The sequence below is a fragment of the Haematobia irritans genome, chromosome 1, assembly GCF_050003625.1.
Source record: "Haematobia irritans isolate KBUSLIRL chromosome 1, ASM5000362v1, whole genome shotgun sequence".
In the NCBI taxonomy this organism is placed as follows: Eukaryota; Metazoa; Arthropoda; class Insecta; order Diptera; family Muscidae; genus Haematobia; species Haematobia irritans.
This window is the reverse complement of record NC_134397.1, coordinates 59244238-59264938: the sequence shown is the minus strand read 5'-3', so window position 1 is coordinate 59264938 and position 20701 is coordinate 59244238. Positions and strand designations below refer to the sequence as shown.

Genomic DNA, 20701 nt, shown 5'->3' with positions numbered 1-20701 from the left:
AAAGAGACTACATTTGACAGCCATCAGATAGAGAAATTGCAAGTTTTTGCTAGAGATTTATTGCCCAGTAAAATCTTGCAGACCATAGCACACGTTGCCAGCTGGTTGCTGATAACAAACAAAACACCAGTATAGTGTGCATGTTCCGCAACACAGAAAAAAATTTCACGAAAAATTTTCCAATTAAAATTTTAATTGAGTTTTAAAAAATATTCAATTAAAAATTTAATTGAATCAACAAATTTTTTAATTGAAACAAAAATCAATCACAAAAATTAATAGTATCAATTAATTTTTTAATTGGATCAATTAATTTTTTAATTGACCTTCAATTAATTTTTTAATTGACCTTCAATTAATTTTTTAATTGATACTATCATTTGTGATTGAAGACATTTCAATTAAAAAATTAATTGGATCAATTAATTTCGTGATTGAATCAGAAAAAAAAATTGTGTGAACTACAAGTTAAAAAACAGGATTCGTCGTCATTTTGTGTACGACATATTTCAAGTCGCTATAAATTGCATCGTGAGCAAAAAAGATAACCAAAATTTTGTTTTTTTTCAGTCCCCTTCCACAAAAAAATATATCCACTTTGGAATGCCCAATACTGGGAACAATGAGCGTGAAAAACGTTCTTCATAAACAAATTTCAAAGAAACTCTCGTGACTGTGCATGAATGGAAACAAAAAAAATATGTCGTTCGAAATTTCGTGTCCTGCTGGCATTTCTAAGTTCGATTTTATCTCTATCGCTACCATAGACTATTAAGTGACACTACAACAATCGCTGGTGTACGTTGGCATAATAAAGGGATAGTCACAAACAGGAACATAAAATGTAATCCGGTGAGAGGAACAATTGAACCGATCAGATTACAGGAATCGGTGAGACGACAATCAAGAAACAGTAAATAGAAGAAAATAAGAGAACGGGTTTCCAAGTAGTTTTTGAGATAGCGTTCAAGTTAAAAAAAAAATAAAATTAAAAAGAATTTTGTTCTTTTAAAATTCCTAAAAAAAATAAAAATGGGACAAAAATCACAGTTTTGGTTTAGAAACAGTTTGATAAATATATTTCGCATAAAATAGGCTTGTAATGAAATACAATTGGTGCAAAACTTTTGATTTTGTTCACGATTTACTGAATTGATATAAATCGCGATTTCCATACAAAAATAATATTTTCAGTTAGAAGTGGTGTTAGCATGTATACAAACTTTTCTCACGAACATTGAATTTAAGTTGTCTCATATCGAAAACTGTTTGAAAATCGACTAGCGTTGAATTTGAGGCTTATGCGCTTTACATACTATGAGTTATTCCGGACGGAATGTCGGTGTTTGTAAAGAATCTTACAGTGTGTCGGATCGATACGACTTGTCGGCGATGACTAAATAATCGGTAAATGTGTTATCGATCCCATAAACATGCAGCAGTACCGATTATGCCTTCGGACTTAACTTATAATGTGCACAATATATGGGATATGTTCGACACGAGAACTGTCGTCCGGAATAACTGATAGTCTGTAAAGCGCATTACAACTGATATATTATTACCAATGTGTTGAAATCTACTGTTGAGGGTAATGTCTGTTTTTGTTGAGATAGCGATTTGCTCAACCATTTCTCAACTTGAATATTACACTAATCGTTCGAAAAGATGTTAGAAAAAGTGTTGAATTTTAGCATTTTCAAACGTTTGTGTTGCGACGATAGTCATCATAGGTACGCATGTATATACGTTCTGATTTAGTTAGTTGCCTTACGTTCAGTTAATTATTGTTTGGTACTCCACGAAAACTGGTACGAACAGGGTTGATAAAGTTAAAACTTTTGTACCTTTTTGTTACTAAATTTGGTAACTTTTTCATTCTCATAAATTAAAATGTGTACCCTTAAAATGGGTAATAAGGGCCTGGTCGAAACCTTTTTACTAGCATTGGTAAAAATTTGACGTAAATCGAGGTGAGTATAATTTCACTAGCTCTGGGGGCTAGTAAGAAATTTGAAACTTGAAAATACTTGACATTTACATCACTAGGATTGGCATGTTTTGATTATATCAAAACAAACAAAAAGTAGTTTTATTTGTTAAGGTGAGTACTATGTTCGTATTTTTCACCAAAACACTAAATTAAAAGTACAAAAATCTATATGAAGACAATTATATTTTTATAAAGTCTTGTGAAATAATGAAAGGAAAAGATCTAAAGAATTGATTGTGAACCATTTTATTTTTATAGTTTAATTAATTTAAAAAAGTAACCGTGAAAACAAGCTGGTTTCCATCTTGAAAACTGAACATAGTACTAAGCTTTAAAGAAATGAATACACCAAATTGTTTTTCACCATAGTAAATTGATATCTCACCATAGTAAAAAGTTTCGGTTTCGAACAGGCCTTAAGTTCGAGTTTAAGGTGGGTAATAAGTTCAAAATAAAAAAAATAAAAAACTAAAGGTGGGTACTAAGTTCGAGTTTTGCTGAAATTAAAAATGAATCAGTTAAAATTGTATAAAATTTTACCTCTTTGATGCAAATTTTATTATAACTTGATGGGAAATAGCCCAAAGCAACTTTTCATAAAGTTTATTTTCACGATTACTTTTAGTCGCTAAAGTGAAAACAAAATCAGCAAAAAATGCATAAAATTATACATATTTGTTGCAAATTTTATTATAACTTGATGGGGAATAGCCCAAAGCAAATTTTCACAAAGTTTATATTCCTGAAAATGGATTATTAAAGAAAAGTAATCTTGAAAAAATGATGATTTTAGCGGCTAAACTCGAACTTAATATCCCACCTTAACACACAATAGGGACATTGCTCTCAAATCAAATAGAAAATTTTATTTGTGAAAGTCTAAAACCTATGTGGATTGTTGTCTATGGTTCGAATATACAATATAAAGGAAATAAATACATTTGAATTTGAATTAACTTAAGTCATAGTTCCATTTCATAACCGTCTTTAAGATATCGATTTTCAAACGTTGTGCTCGAGGGACGTGTTGGTTCATTTGAACAGTTTATGAATTACGTCATTGTTTGAGGAAAATCCCCAGTAAAACCATTACAATCTGTATGGCAAGCGCACTTGTTAATCATTTTATCATGACGGAGATTTTCACAAGCAACAAGAAATAAAAGTGAAAAAAGTACCTTTGGCTTTAGAAAGTATTTCTTCGAATCTGATACCGTACAATTTCAAAACTAATATTTATCATCCCTGGGTACAAATGAAAATTCACAAATCTCATCACTGCTCTTTATATCGTTAGCAAAATGGTATTGGTCACAGCTCGCGGAATTATTTAGTCAATACAGTGGAAAATAGCAATACATGTAATGAAAAATAAATACAAATTTAAAGCCAATACTAAAGTTCACAAAATCCAATGTATTGGCCAATAAAGAAAGCCATAAAACCCAATTACAACTAAATTTTTTGAACGGGAATACTCTGTGTGCAAAATCGAAGTTGAGAGCAAGTGAAAAAATATACAACAAAAAGTGAGCCCCCAACGTAGACATATAGTGGGATATTGAGGAAGAATTTAAGGAATCCCAAAGTATCCCTTTGAAAACGCCCTTGGAAGAAAAACTAAGGAAATTTCATATGAAAAAAGGGCTAGAGCCTAGAAAATTATAGGAGAGAAAATCTAATCAAGTGAAAATCTTTACGTTGTGTTTGTGTGTTGGTTTTGGGGCGATATTATTTACTTTTTTCTGAGTGTTTTTTTTTTGTGTTAAAGAAAAAGAAACTAATCTATAGCTGGAAAACGGAATATATTTCATTGCTGTTGGATTTGATGGTGGTGGCCTCACCACCATGACCAGCCGTCGAGTTCTTAATGTTAACCTGGATGCGGTCATGGTCAATGATCCATTGCGCGAGTTATTTGAAGCCTGCAAAACGGGCGATTTAAACAAAGTTAAGAAGCTGATAACAACACAGACAGTGAATGCTCGTGATACAGCTGGACGTAAATCGACGCCGTTGCATTTTGCTGCAGGTGAGTAGTGAGAACATATGTACACGATACATGTATAGCATATTATGGGCAATGTTGTTTTATTAATTTTTTGTTTTTTCTATTTACATACATTCTCCACCCTTTTTCAGACAGACAACATTGCTTGAATAGTGTGTATAAAATTGTTTTTTGTGGGGCATGGCAAGGGTAGGAAAATCAGAGGGTCAATCAAAAAATACATGGGGGCCAGTGCAAGCAGGTCTTCTTTCATTGCCATGATGCCTATTGTTATGACTTTATTATGGCACCTACCTACCACCCACCACACTCCATGTGGGGTAATTGTTGTTGTAGGTATCTATTTTCTTGTGTATGTGTGTGTGTACGAGCGTGTGTCATATCCTTGCCTTTATGCAATTCATAGTGGTTGGCATAGCTTAATGTTTGTGGTTGTTGCTGTTGTTGTTGTTCACTCTTCTTCTTCTTCTTCTTCTTCTAATGTCCTTGAGCCAGATTCACTCTGCTGCACACTATTGAGTATGTGTGCACAGTTTATATTCTTCTTGTTCTTGTCCAATGTTGCAGAATAAATTGACTGCATCATCCAGCAAATCATGGAGAAATGAGTGGAAGGCAGATGTGACAACAAGGAATTCATAAGAACTTTCTTGAAATTATAATCCTTCCGGAAAACTTCCTTCTGCTTGTGTTAGTATAGAAATGCCAAGGATTTTATGCAAATGGTCGCGCCTAGAAAAAATGAAAATACAAAAGAAAGTCCATTATCTAACTAAGAAATGTGCTGTATTTTGATTGCATTATGGAAACTTCTGTTCAAGCAAACCGTTCGAAACAGTTTTGGACTGAAATATGAGTCATGTTTACTTTGATTGTAAAAGATATGCTCTTGTCATTTCTTGTGCAGTAGGAATTAAGCCTGCATTTACTGATCTTGCTTTGACCAAAATTACCAGCGTTTGTCGTTGGTGCGTCTATACTTTGTGGGCTGTGAATAACTTTGCACAATAATATTTAGCGCCACAAGTTTTTGCTCTGTATGTTGTTGCACCAATTCCCTATAGCGGAATCAGTACAAACCTGTCTCGAATATGCTTTATATTAATCACTCATACGAAGTACGAATATGCTCAGTTAATGCTAGGAGATTCGAATTTAGAGATCACGAAATTGGGGCTGGAAATCATTACTTCCAATTAACATGATCATGGACACGTAGCAAAGTTTGTCAACAGATCATTTTTTGATAATCCCGCGAAGTTTGTCAACTGCTAATTTTTGATCATCCCGAGAGCGATAAGGAAGGCAATTTGCATTCGTCTTCGCCAAGCCTACCATACACGAAAATGTAGTAGAACGAAGTAGGGATTCAACAGTCGAAAATTGAAAAAAAATCTTGTCAAAAAATTTAGATAATGCGAAGTCGAATTTAGGCAATTTTCAAATTCAACTAATCGACATTTGATGTTGGCCAAAATCGAATGCAGAGAAACATCTCACAAGTGGACATCCACGGTCGTCTAAATTTTGTCCACATTTGGGAGCTGTCCTGTTATGGGAGGTTAATTGTCCTACGACAATTGTCAATTTTTGAGAGGTGTCCGGTTTTAAGAGTGTCCAAGTTTAAGAGGTTTCACTGTAGTAGAACGAAGTAGGAATATAAAAGTCGAAAATTTTAAAAAATTATTGTCAAAAACTGTAGTTAATGCGAATTCGAATTTTGCCAATTTTCAAATTCGACTAATCGACATTTGATGTTGGCCAAACTCGAATGCAGATAAACATGTCACAAGTGGACATCTACGGTCGTCTAAATTTTATCCACATTTGGGAGCTGTCCAGTTATGGGAGGTTAATTGTCCTACGACAATAGTCAATTTTTGAGAGGTGTCCGGTTTTAAGAGTGTCGAAGTTTAAGAGGTTTCACTGTATCTGACTTTCGATGTTGTTTTTAATTGAATGGAAGGTGTGGTACAAATATCTGTATATTAACAGCAAGAGCAAAACATTTTTTACTTGAAAATGTTCAATTGTTAAGATTTTTAAAATTTACAACCCTGTAAGAAATGTCAATAGTGAGCTGTAGTGAATCACTACTGACCATGTCACCAGTACTACTGACAAAGTATACCCTACACAATGTATTTAGCTATAGACATTTAACATACACAGAAAAAAATATCACCAAAATATTTCCAATTAAAAAGTTAATTGAAGTTGAAAATATTTTCAATTAATAAATTAATTGATACAATTAACTTTTTAATCATGATAGAAACGTTAAGTTAATTAAGCCAATGATTGAAAAATTTTAAATTTTTAATTAAAAAATTAATTGATACAATTAACTTTTTAATCAAATTCGGAAGACTAATTCAGTTAAAAAAAGTGCTGATTTTTTTTTTAATTTTCAATTAAAAATGTATTTTAAACAATCATTTGTTAATCCAAATAAAAACTCTAAGTCAATTCAGAAAGTAATTAAAAATAGTTACCTTTTTTAATTAATAAATTAATTGAGTTTTGCAATCAACATCAATTAAGTTTTTAATTGAATCAATTAAAAAATTAATTGAAATTTGCTGAAAAAATCAATTAATTTTTTAATTAAGAATTTTTTCTATGCCCAATTAAAACTGTGATTGATACTATCATTTTCGTGATTGAAGACATTTCAATTAAAAAATTAATTGGATCAATTAATTTGGTGATTGAATCAGAAAAAAATTTTTTGTGTGTATGCGTGTCATTGAAAATCCACTACGGACAGTAGAACTACTGACTACATGGTACTTATGGGACTATAACGAGACATTGGAACTAATCAGGAAATTTATGCTAAGACAACACTACTTTGTTCATACATCACTCCATCTGAAAACTTGACTTTTCAATAGTAGGAACATAGACCAAGGAAGGTCTATGGTAGGAATAAATGAAATCGAAATCGACATTTTGAAAAATTGATTTTTGACTTTTCCAAAATTATCCAAATTTTTGGTTATAGCTCATTAGATATTAATACCTATGTATTGGGTGCTTTCCGTTGGATAAGGAAAGACTCCTGACCATTCCATTTAATTATACCTAAAAAGCCACAACATTGTATTTTCCACTATATGTTAATGTGAATACATACATATCTACACGTGTGACCAATAACGTGTATGATTAATGGATATTTCAATGTAACCTATGGGGTGCTTTCTATGGAGTAATAATTAACGCAAACTCAACATTGTGAGAAAGTGCAATATTTTTTTTTGTTATTTTTTTAAATAAATGTTAATAACAAAAATCCGAATAGCAAAACCAGAATGTGAAAATTTTATTTATAGCTTTATAAGGTCATGGGTTTCCCTTCAGTACCATCAAATGGTCAAAAGATATTCGGTTTTGACTGAATTGAATCTTTATTTGCATCAGTACTGTCTGTAATTTTTCCGAACTACGGAAGTTTTAAAGGAAATTGTTCATTTCCCAGCATATTTTTCGTATGAGGGTTAGGTTAGGTTATGTGGCAGCCCGATGTATCAGGCTCACTTAGACTATTCAGTCCATTGTGATACCACAGTGGTAAACTTCTCTCTTATCACTGAGTGCTGCCCGATCCCATGTTAAGCTCAATGACAAGGGACCTCCTTTTTATAGCCGAGTCCGAACGGCGTTCCACATTCCAGTGAAACCACTTGGAGAAGCTTTGAAACCTTCACAAATGTCACCAGCATTACTGAGGTGGGATAATCCACCGCTGAAAAACTTTTTGGTGTTCGGTCGTAGCAGGAATCGAATCCACGACCTTGTGTATGCAAGGCGGGCATGCTAACCATTGCATCACGGTGGCTCCCGTATGGCTCGTATGAGGGTTGCCTTTTGTATTTCAGCGCACAGCATCAATAGCTTCCGGAACAATCACTGGACGACCTTCACGAAATTCATCTTGGAGTGAAATACGACCTTGGATGAATTCACCATACCATCGAAAGCACTGGTACTTGACGGAGCTTCAACGACAAAAATTCATACCATCGATGCACTCTTGTTGAGCTAATCCTCGTCGAAAGTTGTTCACGATTTAATTCCATTTTTCGGCGAGATGAATCTTTTACGTTGATAAACTTTACGAAAGACCTGTCCAATACCGAAATATAAAAGGCAACCGAGTAAAAAAGAAGGGCGTGAAGATCAATTCGAGAGTTAAATTCGTGCTTTGTGTCTCGACTAAGCAAAATTCATATTTGTGGAACGCATTCCAAAAAATAGTATTTCTTAAAAAGAAGCAACTTTGTGGTGGAAAAACTGCCAAATATCGTCAGTTATTTTATGTGTAGTCATACTATGCATTAGTGGTTTTATATATTCGAAAAATTGATCCATAAGAAATAACCGCCAATAACTCTAAAGTCGTACAAAAATTTCGATATATCCTGATGTAATGGACATAAGATACTAAAATAAAAGAAATAAAAACATCTAAAGGGTACCAAAATAAGATTCATAAATAACTTCAAAAATCTATTGTACAGTATTTAAGATATAGTGTCATCAGATATCGGCAACATATAGCTCTGATATTGGATCGCCCAAATCTGGGAAACCATTCTAGAGGAATTGACCACACAAAATGCCAGTGGTAGGTAGATCAAAAACCAAAATTAAAAAAATCAAACATTTTATGTAGGGTATTTGAGATATAGCGCCATCGATATCGGCTATATATAGCCCCGATTTTGGATGCCCTATATCTACGAAACCATTTGAGAGGAATTGACCAGACAAAATGCCAGTAATAGATATTGTTTATGGCAAAAAACCAAAATTAAAAAATAAAAAGTCCCATGTACAGTTTTTGATCTATATTATGGTCAGATATCGGCTGTATATAGCCCCGATTTTGGATCGCCTATATCTAAGAAATCACACGATTTGCATAACACATAATTAAAGATAGTAATTCATAATGCAGAGACATGGTGTATTTCAAATAAAATCATGAGTGCATTGATATTTGTTGATAATGCGAATACTTCCTACCAAAATTCATTGAAACGAAGTTATCTTCTTTCTCTTCTTATACTTTGTCTTAAATAATTGTTTCTATTTATTCGCTTTTTTGTTTGTTACGTAGTTGACCTATGGCTTATTGGGGTTTAGTATTGTAATCAAAATGTTAAGAGTCGTGGCTATTCGTCTTATTTGTTTGTTCTAAGCATTATCTTCCGGAAAGTGAATAAACATATATGGAGTCATTCGAACGATTGCCTAATCATTATGCACCTACATAACAACAATTTACATTGATGACAATGCCCATTGGTTGAGTTCTTGTTGTTTTAGATGGAAGGTCCTTTCATCGAGAATTTTCCTAATGTTGCTAATACGTCAGCAATGGCACAATGGAATGTAGTGCAAACTCCCCTGGCTATATGAATTTATTCAAATCTTTGACATTACAGAGTGGAGCGGTGAATTTTACTTCAATGTAGAATGGACTAAATGCAATTATGGAATATCTAATGTATACTAGTCTTTTGGGGGGATGTATACGGTTGCCACAGATGGTAGAATTCTACCAAAATTTACCAAATTTTTTACTGTTTGGTAGATTGGTAGAATTCCTGACGTTTTGGTAGATTTTGAAAAATATTCCTCTTTTCAAATTTTCTATAATTTTTTTTTTTGATAAAATTTTCTATAGAAAACAAAATTTTGATAACCGTTACTATTTTCTATAGAAATAAAATTGTGCCAAAATTTTTCTATACAAATAAAATCGTGGCAAAATTTTATATCGAAATATAAAAGTAAAATTTTGACAAACTTTTCTCTAGAAATAAAATTTTGTCAACATAGAAACAAAATTTTGACAAAAATTTTCTACAGAAATAAAATTTTGACAAAATTTTCGATAGAAATAAAATTTTGACAAAATTTTCTATAGAAATAAAATTTTGACAAAATTTGCTATTGAAATAAAATTTTGACAAAAATTTTTATAGAAATAAAGTTTTGCCGAAAATTTTCTATAGAAATATAATTTTGCCAAATAAAATAAAATTTTGCGGAATATTTTCTATAGAAATAACATTTTGACAAAAATTTTCTATAGAAGTAAAATTTTGCCAAAAATTGTCTACCAATTTTCTATAGAAATAAAATTTTGATAAAATTTTCTATAGAAATAAACATTTGACAAAATTTTCTATAGAAATAAAATTGTGCCAAAAAATTTCTATGCAAATAAAATCGTGACAAAATTTTGACAAACTTTTCTATAGAAATAACATCATTTGTTAATCCAAATAAAAACTCTAAGTCAATTCAGAAAGTAATTAAAAATAGTTACCTTTTTTAATTAATAAATTAATTGAGTTTTGCAATCAACATCAATTAAGTTTTTAATTGAATCAATTAAAAAATTAATTGAAATTTGCTGAAAAAATCAATTAATTTTTTAATTAAGAATTTTTTCTATGCCCAATTAAAACTGTGATTGATACTATCATTTTCGTGATTGAAGACATTTCAATTTTTTCAACATTTTCTATAGAAACAAAATTTTGACAAAAATTTTCTACAGAAATAAAATTTGATAACATTTTCTATAGAAATAAATTTTTGACAAAATTTTCTATTGAAATAAAACTTTGACAAACATTTTTATAGAAATAAAGTTTTGCCAAAAATTTTCTTTAGAAATAAAATTTTTACAAAATTTTCTAATGAAAAAAAGTTTTGCCGAAAATTTTCTTTAGAACTAAAATTTAGACAAAATTTTCTATAGAAATAAAATTTTGATAAAATTTTCTATAGAAATAAATATTTGACAAAATTTTCTATAGAAATAAAATAGTGCCAAAAATGTTCTATGCAAATAAAATCGTGACAAAATTTTATATAGAAATATAAAAGTAAAATGTTGACTAACTTTTCTATAGAAATAAAATTTTTTCAACATTTTCTATAGAAACAAAATTTTGACAAAAATAGAAATAGAAATATAATTTTGCCAAAAGTTTTATATAGGAATAAAATTGTGCCGAAAATTTTCTACAGAAATAAAATTTTGCCGAAAATTTTCTATAGAAATAACATTTTGACAAAAATTTTCTATAGAAGTAAAATTTTGCCAAAGTTTTTCTATAGAAATAACTTTTTTCCAAAAATTATCTATAGAAATAAAATTTTGCCAAAATTTTCTATAGAAATAAAATTTTGTCAAAAATTTTCTATATAAATAAAATTTTGCCAAAAATTTTCTATAGAAATAAAATTTTGTCAAAAATTTTATATAGAAATAAAAGTTTGCCAAAAATTTTCTATAGAAATAAAATTTTGAGAAAACTTTCTATAGAAATAAAATTTTGCAAAAAATTTTCTATAGAAATAAAAGTTTGAGAAAACTTTCTATAAAATAAAAATTTTGGGAATTGTGTAGAAATAAAATTTAGCCCAAAATTTTCTATAGAAGAAAAATTTTGCCTAAAATTTCTATAGAAATAAAATTTTCTAAAGAAATAACATTTTGAAAAAAATGTATATAGAAATAACATTTTGCTAAAAATTTTCTATATAAATAAAATTTTGCCAAAAATTTTCTATAGAAATAAAATTTTGCCAAGAATTTTCTATACGTTTCAATTCTGCTGTAGATTCCAGGGACAAGTGGAAGATTATACATGATATCGGTGTTGGGAAGTCTAGGTCATCGAGCAGTTATCAAGGTGATGCAAATGACTTGAACGAGATGTTTTCTAATATCTCTGCCGGACGGTTTACAACGGAGATACTTTTTCATTGCCGTTACCAGTTACGAATGGGGTTCCACAGGGTTCTATAATTGGACCTCTATTATTTTGCAATAGTACATAGTCAGATGCTTATGTATGCAGATGACATACAAATCTTTTTAAGCAGTCCGGTAGGTGATGCTAGTGAGTGTTTGGGGAAACTTAACCACGCCCTTGATCGTGTGTTTCGATGGGCAACGGCCAATGGTCTGCTACTAAATCCACTAAAGTCCAAATGTTTGATTATACACAAGAATAGAAGATGCTCTTTGTCGAATGCTGATATTATGATAGATGGTCAGAAAATCGCTAGTGCTAAGAATTTGGGAGTGGTATTCAATAGCACTTTGAGTTTCTCGAGTCATGTAAACACGGTCGTTGGACAGACATATGCTAAATTACGTTCTTTATGGGTTACTCGTTCCTACACACCGGTCAATATTCGACTTCTCCTGGCGAAAAGTCTTTTGATACCGGGTTTAATTTACAGATCTGAACTCTTCGCGAATTGTGACTCTGTGAGCAAAAATAGACTTAACGTGGCATTCAATAGTATAGTTGGTTATGTGTATGGTTTACGCAGGACCGAACATGTTTCGCATGTTACAGACTCCCTCTTTGGTTTTAGTTTTAATACCCTGCTTAATGTCAAATCGTTAGTATTTCTACATAAATTGATTTACAGACGAAAACCAAGCTATCTCTATAATAGAATTCGGTTTACCAGATCTGATAGGAATAAGAATATAATACTCTTTAGAAGGACAAGTCTTGTATCCGAATGACAGTTCTTTATTGGCACGATACGTCTCTGGAACACTCTACCACCCGATATACAATGCATTAGCAACGCATCATCTTTAAAGAAGAGTATTCAAAATTTATTTCAGAATTAGAATATTTAATAATAAAATCTTTCTTGTAGATATAATATTGACTCACAATTTCAATCATCAAGAATGCAATGAATTTCAATATTAAAAGTAATTTTCTTCATTTTTTCTTTAATATTAATTTTTATTTTATTTATTTAAATTTTTCTGTTTTTCTTTTATCTTTAAAATTTAATTATTGTATATACTTATTATAAGTCGGAGATGTTTTAACATTTATAATCCTGCACTGTAATTATAAGATTTTTATCTTGTTGTGCAGGTACTCAATAAAATGAAATGAAAAATGAAAATAAAATTGTGCCAAAAATTTTCTATGGAAATAACATTTTGCCAAAAATTTTCTGTAGAAATAAAATTTTTGCAAAATTTTTCTAAATAAAATTTTTGCAAAAATTTTCTAAATAAAATTTTGCCAAAAATTTTCTATAGAAATAAAATTGTGCCAAAAATTTTCTATAGAAATAAAATTTTGACGAAATAGAATAAGATGTTGAATTTTTTAGAAATAAAACGTTATATAGAAATAAAATTTTCGCAAAATTTCTATAGAAATAAAATTTTGTTTGGTAAAATTATCTCATCCCACCTGTGATATTAAAATAAAAAAACATAATACCATTTGTTGCATAGTGTAAACTACGATAAACCATTGCAGGACATTCTTTTGCATAATAAGCTATAGATGCCTGGGTGAATGTGTGAGCGTATGCTTTGAAAATGTTCACTATAATTCAAGGACATTGCAAAAATCTGTGTTGACCTCTTTTTAGGACAATTTTTTTTTTCTCACGAATAGCAAATATCACCTCCCAGTTAAATAGGAAACACTTTCTGCTTCATTCCTACCAACCACCCACCACCATAGGTTTGCTTTTTCTTTGTACTTTGAACATTACTTTGGTGCTATTGTTGAAGCTTTCATTATTTGTTGAATGGCCTTTAAAAGGACAAATTGTTGCTGATACGTCAGCATTGGGACACAACGAAAAAGAACCCTCACCCTCATCATTATAGCGAGAAAGATGATAACGTTGTAGCTTTGTTCTCCCATGTATATGTATTGCCAAAGAGCAACAATCATAAATGATAGTTTATGGGTAAGATGGTGGGTAGATGGAGGTGGGTGCGAAAACCCAACAAACTCTATAACCACGTAGCCAAAACAAAATGTACTTTTTGACTTTTTTTGTTTTTATTGACTTTGTAAATAAAAAATATTTATGGCAGTAAGATAGTGAGAAAATAATATTATTAGGTAGGCTGGGCGCGATTGGTTTAGATTCAACCAACTCCTTGTCTATTGTCATAGACTGTGGTTTTGTCTTTTGTTTTTTTTTTTTTATTCATAATGATAATGCTGAATTGTGGATGCTTAATTTCTTTTTTCTTGTTCTTCCACTGTTTATGTTGCTTTCCCTGGAAATTCTACTGACTTTGACCTACTTTTTCAAATTTTCTTATACCACAAGGGGTGTTTTTAAATATTATATGTCGCAGTATTCAGCAACAAATAGAATTCTTGGAAAGCAGCGATATGAATATTTGATCGAAATTATTTAAAAGGAATGAACATTGCAATTTTCTATCAGCATCTCACTTGTGATATAATTTCAAGCGAATTGAAGAAACATTTCGTGGTATGTCATTATTATGATTACTTTTTTTGAATGTTTCGTAACATTTTTTTAGAAAACTTTCTGTTTAGTAACAAAATTAACAAAATTTCATGTTAATGGAATTTACAAAAAAAAATCGCATGGCATTTTCTGAGAAAATTTATTTTCATCGAATGTTCTAAAAAGTGTGATGTCTACCAAATATTCTTGAATTTCCAAGAATATTTCACTAAATTAAAGTAATCAAGCCTAAATTAAATTCTTTCATAGACAAAACCTTTTTGCCTAACCTTTTTAGGGATATCAGGCAGGTTCCTTGTCACTAAGTTAACCCTTTCACCGCCGAAATAAACCTAATGTTAAAAACTTCTATTTTTCTTCTGTTTTTACTTGTATTAACAGCATGTAGAAAAAAAATTGTCATTTTGAAAACCTACCTCAATTACTTCAAGAGCTATATGAGCTTGTTCTGAAAACTTGATTCTTGAATTGTGACCAAATGGCCTTACGAAAATAAGCGCTATTTGGCCTATAATATCGTTCAAAGTGTTAGAAAAAAGTACAAAAAAGAACCCGAAAAGGTATCAGCTATAGCTTTCGTCTAAATGTACATTTACTAGAAACATACAGTCGAAAAATTTTCTCAAATTTTCGTTTATTGTTAAAGAATTTTATAAAAATGTATTTTAAACCTCACCAATATGGACAATATTTATAACTTATTTAGATTAAAGCCTCTACTTTAAAATAACATCGAGAAATAAATCGAAACTAAGTGGGAAAATAAAATTTAGTGTCTTTTTCGAATGTCCTTCTAAGTGGATATCGGTAGTGAAAGGGTTAAAAATGGAATGGCAAATGTACTGAAGACTCTGTGGGCTGAAATAATGAGTTCCCACAATGCCTAACATAGCCCATCTTCGAACTTGATCTGTGAGCTGCGTATAAAATAGTGTTTAGTTGGAGTCATAGAAAAATACAAATATGTAAACAGTGAAATCTCTTAGAAGTAGACATGAAGTCTGATACTCTATCGGATGTGATAAACTGGCTTTACACCTGCTTAAACTAAAGGGCAGAATTGCTACGCGAAGAATCTTAACTGAAACTCTTGCCATGACACCAAGGCATAACATTCTAACTACTTCTCGAGATGTTTTTTTATTAGTATGAATGAAAAAATAAAGAACACAGGTTCAAATCCAGCGGTAATTTTTTATCAAATATTTTTTCAATAGATTATTTTTTATGTTGTACATCAAATGTACTTCAATGGAAGTGAAAAAGCAAGCATATTCAGATTCAAATCCCCACAGGGCTGAAATTTTCATTTCATTATTTTTTTGTTGATTTTCTATTCTTTTTGCGACATTAATTATCCAAAATTTTAATTTTGGCTTTAAAACGCCAAATAGCGTATTTTCTAAGACTGATCGAAAAGATCTTCATAGGAAAAGGAAAGAAAATTGATGGGGGATTCTTACAAAGAAATGTTTGTGAAAAAAAACTTGCAATTTTTTACTGGGTTGTTCTGGACATGGGGGATTCGCGCCCGGTATATGTTAGGTATAGACTATTCACTCCATGGTGATACTCTTGCAATCGTCACACGGTATAAGAACTTCTTGATGAGTTTCCCGGTTACCTTAATTTGGCATAACATTCGAAGTTCTTCGTGGGCTATGGAAAGAGACCATTTAATATTTTTTTTCACAACCGCTAAAAAAATTTCCAACTGTGACAATTTCTTGCATATCCGAACAGGAGGTATATACTCAAAAAACAGTGAACCCCTGGAAAAATTTTTTTTAATTTAAAAAAAAAATATTTTTGCTAAACTATTATAAATGCAGATATTACGCCGATTTCACAAAAATGAGAAAATATCTTTCGACAAATTCAAGAAAATGTATTAGACGTAATAATTTAGTTTTTTTTCAATTGTTAAAGATAATTTCGAAGTTTGAGAGAAAAAATTGGAGTTCAAATTTGCAAGATGTTTTAAGTACCATACGAAGTTCCTGATGAGCGGATTATTGGTGAAAATTAAAAAGAATTAAGAAATTTTAAATTATTTTGTGGGAGACACGAATTAAGTATATTTTTAGACTTGATTTGTGTATAACTTTTCACCCTTTTTTAGTTCATTTAATTAACGTACACAAAAAATTATGAAAGTCAAGAAATTTTTCTCAAAATTTAATAACTCAATGAACTAAAATAGAATTACTCGTAAATAGGCTTTAGTGCCATATAGGCACGATTCACTTTTTTCAATTTAAAAAATAGTTTTTTAACAAGTAACCAGCACAATATCAAACCTCTTACAAAAATTATCCACCTTTGAGAGGTTTGCGCTTTTTAGTGCATCCAATTAGAAATTATGATGAGAATTAAAATGTCGACTTTTTTACATTTAGAATTTTTTTAAAATTTAAACATTTCGAAATTTCGATTCTTTAACCCTGGAAAGCCATCCTTATTTTTTTATACACTAACGTCATCTTTCGTCATTTTGACTACGGCTTATTTTAAGACGCAATATTTTGCACCGTGAACAAAAATGAGAACCAAAATTGAGTTCATTTTCTTATTCAATGTGTTATCAATTAGGATAAAACAAAAATTCATAAAATAATTGAATTAGTACAGGTTAAATTTATCATTTCCCAATCGACTAAAATACATTTTAAATGGAAAATGAGTTTATGCATCGTCTTTTTGATGGAGAATGACTGTCTTGGGTTAAAATTAAAAAAAATGTGACTATTGCAAATGCCGATTTTCGACTTTTAAAATTTTTTAAAATTTTTTTTCTATCGTCGCGCATTGGTTACAAATCGCTTTTTTTTTGGAAATTATTCTGCAACTTTTGAACGGATAAAGATATACCCCCATGTTCCGATATTCGGTATAACAAAAATAGAGTTACTCTCGGACTCCAAAATAATTTTAATTCGAACTTCTCATTAAAGAGAACTTACCAAGATTACCAAGATTTAAGTTTATAAGTTTCAGGGTTAAGAAATTATGGCCAAAGGAAAAGTTTGCGATTTGCGATTCCAAATTTCGGAACATGGGGGATAAACTTATTTTTTTCTTTGTGTGAAAGCTGAGGTTTGTGGATTCCTAGTGATATAGTTAAGAGTGCTAAATTTGGGTCCACGGGCTCATATGTAGGCGTTGAAATTTTGTTTTAGATCAGGGGACCCGCAAACTTAGAGGAAAACGCCTCACAAAGAAAAAAATATGTTGATATATTTATCCGTTCAAAAGTTGCAGAATTATTTCCAAAAAATGCATTTGGAACCACTGTGTGTCGTTACTTTTCACTCTTGTTTGCGATTTTTTACAATAAAAGTCAACTCCGCCTTTTCGATTTATTTGTTAAAAGTCGATTAGTGGCTTTTATCACTATTAAATGCCATTTAATCGAATCGACCGAATTTGTAAAAAAAAAAAATCTAAAATGTGTCAATTTTTTTTTGACAAAAATAGGTTAGTCGAAATGTAGATTTCCGGTTTTGGTTTAAATTTGACGGGTGGTTTCACTGCAATCCAAATAATTCATAATACTGTATACTTTCGGATTATCGCTTCCTCGTGAATTATGTTTATTGGCAAAACTATTGCTTTCAATTATTTTCATAAGCTCTGATAATGCCAATATCTAATTTCGGAATCGATCTTCAAAAAATCCAAAATTTAAAAAAAAAGCAAGGAAAGTCTAAAGTCGGGCGGGTCCGACTTTAGACTTTCCCACCCAATGTGTTGGGTGCTACATATAAAGGGTGATTCTTTTGAGGTTAGGATTTTCATGCATTAGTATTTGACAGATCACGTGGGATTTCAGACATGGTGTCAAAGAGAAAGATGCTCAGTATGCTTTGACATTTCATCATGAATAGACTTACTAACGAGCCACAACGTCGAATTTTCAGTGAATGGGCCCTAGAAAAGTTGGCAGAAAATCCGCTTTTTTATCGACAAATTTTGTTCAGCGATGAGGCTCATTTCTGGTTGAATGGCTACGTAAATAAGCAAAATTGCCGCATTTGGAGTGAAGAGCAACCAGAAGCCGTTCAAGAACTGCCCATGCATCCCGAAAAATGCACTGTTTGGTGTGGTTTGTACGCTGGTGGAATCATTGGACCGTATTTTTTCAAAGATGCTGTTGGACGCAACGTTACGGTGAATGGCGATCGCTATCGTTCGATGCTAACAAACTTTTTGTTGCCAAAAATGGAAGAACTGAACTTGGTTGACATGTGGTTTCAACAAGATGGCGCTACATGCCACACAGCTCGCGATTCTATGGCCATTTTGAGGGAAAACTTCGGAGAACAATTCATCTCAAGAAATGGACCGGTAAGTTGGCCACCAAGATCATGCGATTTGACGCCTTTAGACTATTTTTTGTGGGGCTACGTCAAGTCTAAAGTCTACAGAAATAAGCCAGCAACTATTCCAGCTTTGGAAGACAACATTTCCGAAGAAATTCGGGCTATTCCGGCCGAAATGCTCGAAAAAGTTGCCCAAAATTGGACTTTCCGAATGGACCACCTAAGACGCAGCCGCGGTCAACATTTAAATGAAATTATCTTCAAAAAGTAAATGTCATGGACCAATCTAACGTTTCAAATAAAGAACCGATGAGATTTTGCAAATTTTATGCGTTTTTTTTTTAAAAAAAGTTATCAAGCTCTTAACAAATCACCCTTTATAAAGGTTTATGTTCCCATACACATATATATTCAAATCTGACCAGATCTGGATAAAATGTGGCAAAATTTATAGACTTTAAATTTAAGTCGACTAATGCCCAGGGGTGGAACACAATGTTAGTAAAAAAAAATATTGGAAACATTTAAATCATAAATACACTTCGCAAAAGTGTATTTATGATTTATCGGTCGATAGATATGTATTAGAAATAAGAAAAAATTTGAGTCTTTTTTACAAGTTTTCGACTTAGCAATGGCGATTTTATAAGGAAAATGTGGGTATTTTGGCCATTTTTGCCCAAATCGGAAAAACATATATATGGAGGCTATATCGAAATCTGAACCGATTTCAACCAAATTTGACACGCATACTTAGTATGTTAATTCTAATCCCTGTGCAAAATTTCATGTAAATTGGTCCACAACTTTGACCTCTGTGGTCATATGACGGAAAATCGGACGAAAGATATATATGAGAGCTATATCAAAATCTGAACCGATTTCAATAAAATTTAGCGCTCTTACTACACAACTAATTGTACTCCTAGTGCTAAATTTCAACCAAATTGGGGTAAAACTCTGGCTTCTGGGGCTATATAAGTCCATATGGGACGAAAGATATATGTGGGAGCTACATCTAAATCTGAACCGATTTCAAAATTCTGCACACTTGACTATACGACCAAGTGTTATGTTTATGTAAAATTTCAAGCAAGTCAGGCTAAAACTCTGGCTTCTGTGTCCATATAAGTGCACCCTCAAAAAAATCGCTTCTCTAACATATGTTTCAAACATATTTTGCAGGAATCACATATATTATTGGATACTGCCGAAACATTGATATGTTTGTTTTATGTGAACATATTACATGTTTGGAAGCATTTTGAGCCCAAAAATATTATATGCTTGGAAGAATTTTCCCCAAAGAAGATTGTGCTCATTCCCTCACATAATTTTCACTTCCACGAAATTTTTTAGTTCTTGGCACCTTTTTGTGTAATTTGAAGAAATTATTAAATTTTTTAAATTTTACCTTTCGCCTGGACGGAGAATCGAACCGAGAGCCATACAGTTTGTAAGCCGACACACTATCCACTGGGCTACGTAGCTGTTATAGTCACCTGTAGACAATTATCGTTATAAGTTACATTTATATAGCATAGTTTGCTGCGCCCACGAGCCCATGCAAACATAACATAATTTAACAGAAACATACATTTTTTGGCCACGTGGAGCAGTGGTTAGCATGTCTGCCTTGCATGCAAAGGGTCGTGGGTTCAATCCCTGCTCCGACCGAACATCATTTTTTTTTAATTTACACATTTGTACTTAATTTCATTTTTACCTTTAAGGCCCGTATTAAGTTGGCATTATCACTCTAAAATGGAAATGTTTTGCCTTTTACTTTTCTTTAATAATTCATTTTAAAGAAAATAAACTTATTCAATTGTTTAACTGCAAAACTCGAATTTAATGTCCGCTTTTCTACTTGAAGGTGTCCGTAGACTCCTCTTGGTCTATTCTCTTGGTTCCGAATGTATTCTCTTTACTTCAAATACTCATTCTAACATTCAAATTAAATAATATTTAGACTTAAGTCTTACATGCGAAAACGTTAATGTAGTACTATTTCGTATTTCATGCGAAAACATGATCTTTGCACTAGCCTAA

At 31.5% G+C, this 20701-nt stretch overlaps 1 protein-coding gene and 1 long non-coding RNA gene across 2 annotated transcripts in view; one reads left to right on the top strand and one right to left on the bottom strand.

Annotated features, from left to right (window-relative positions):
* The first annotated feature begins 3272 nt into the window (after nt 1–3272).
* The window catches only part of Tnks (tankyrase), a 61933-nt gene continuing 44504 nt past the window's right edge, over nt 3273–20701 (top strand). The window contains 1 exon segment of the mRNA XM_075290512.1: nt 3273–4025. Coding sequence (XP_075146627.1) covers nt 3842–4025 — 184 coding nt within the window. The 5' untranslated portion in view covers nt 3273–3841.
* Nucleotides 4061–20622, bottom strand: LOC142221027 (uncharacterized). The gene is made up of 2 exons (XR_012717941.1): nt 20376–20622; nt 4061–4736 (listed from the first exon to the last, which is right to left on the bottom strand). It is a non-coding gene; the product is annotated as an uncharacterized LOC142221027 (long non-coding RNA).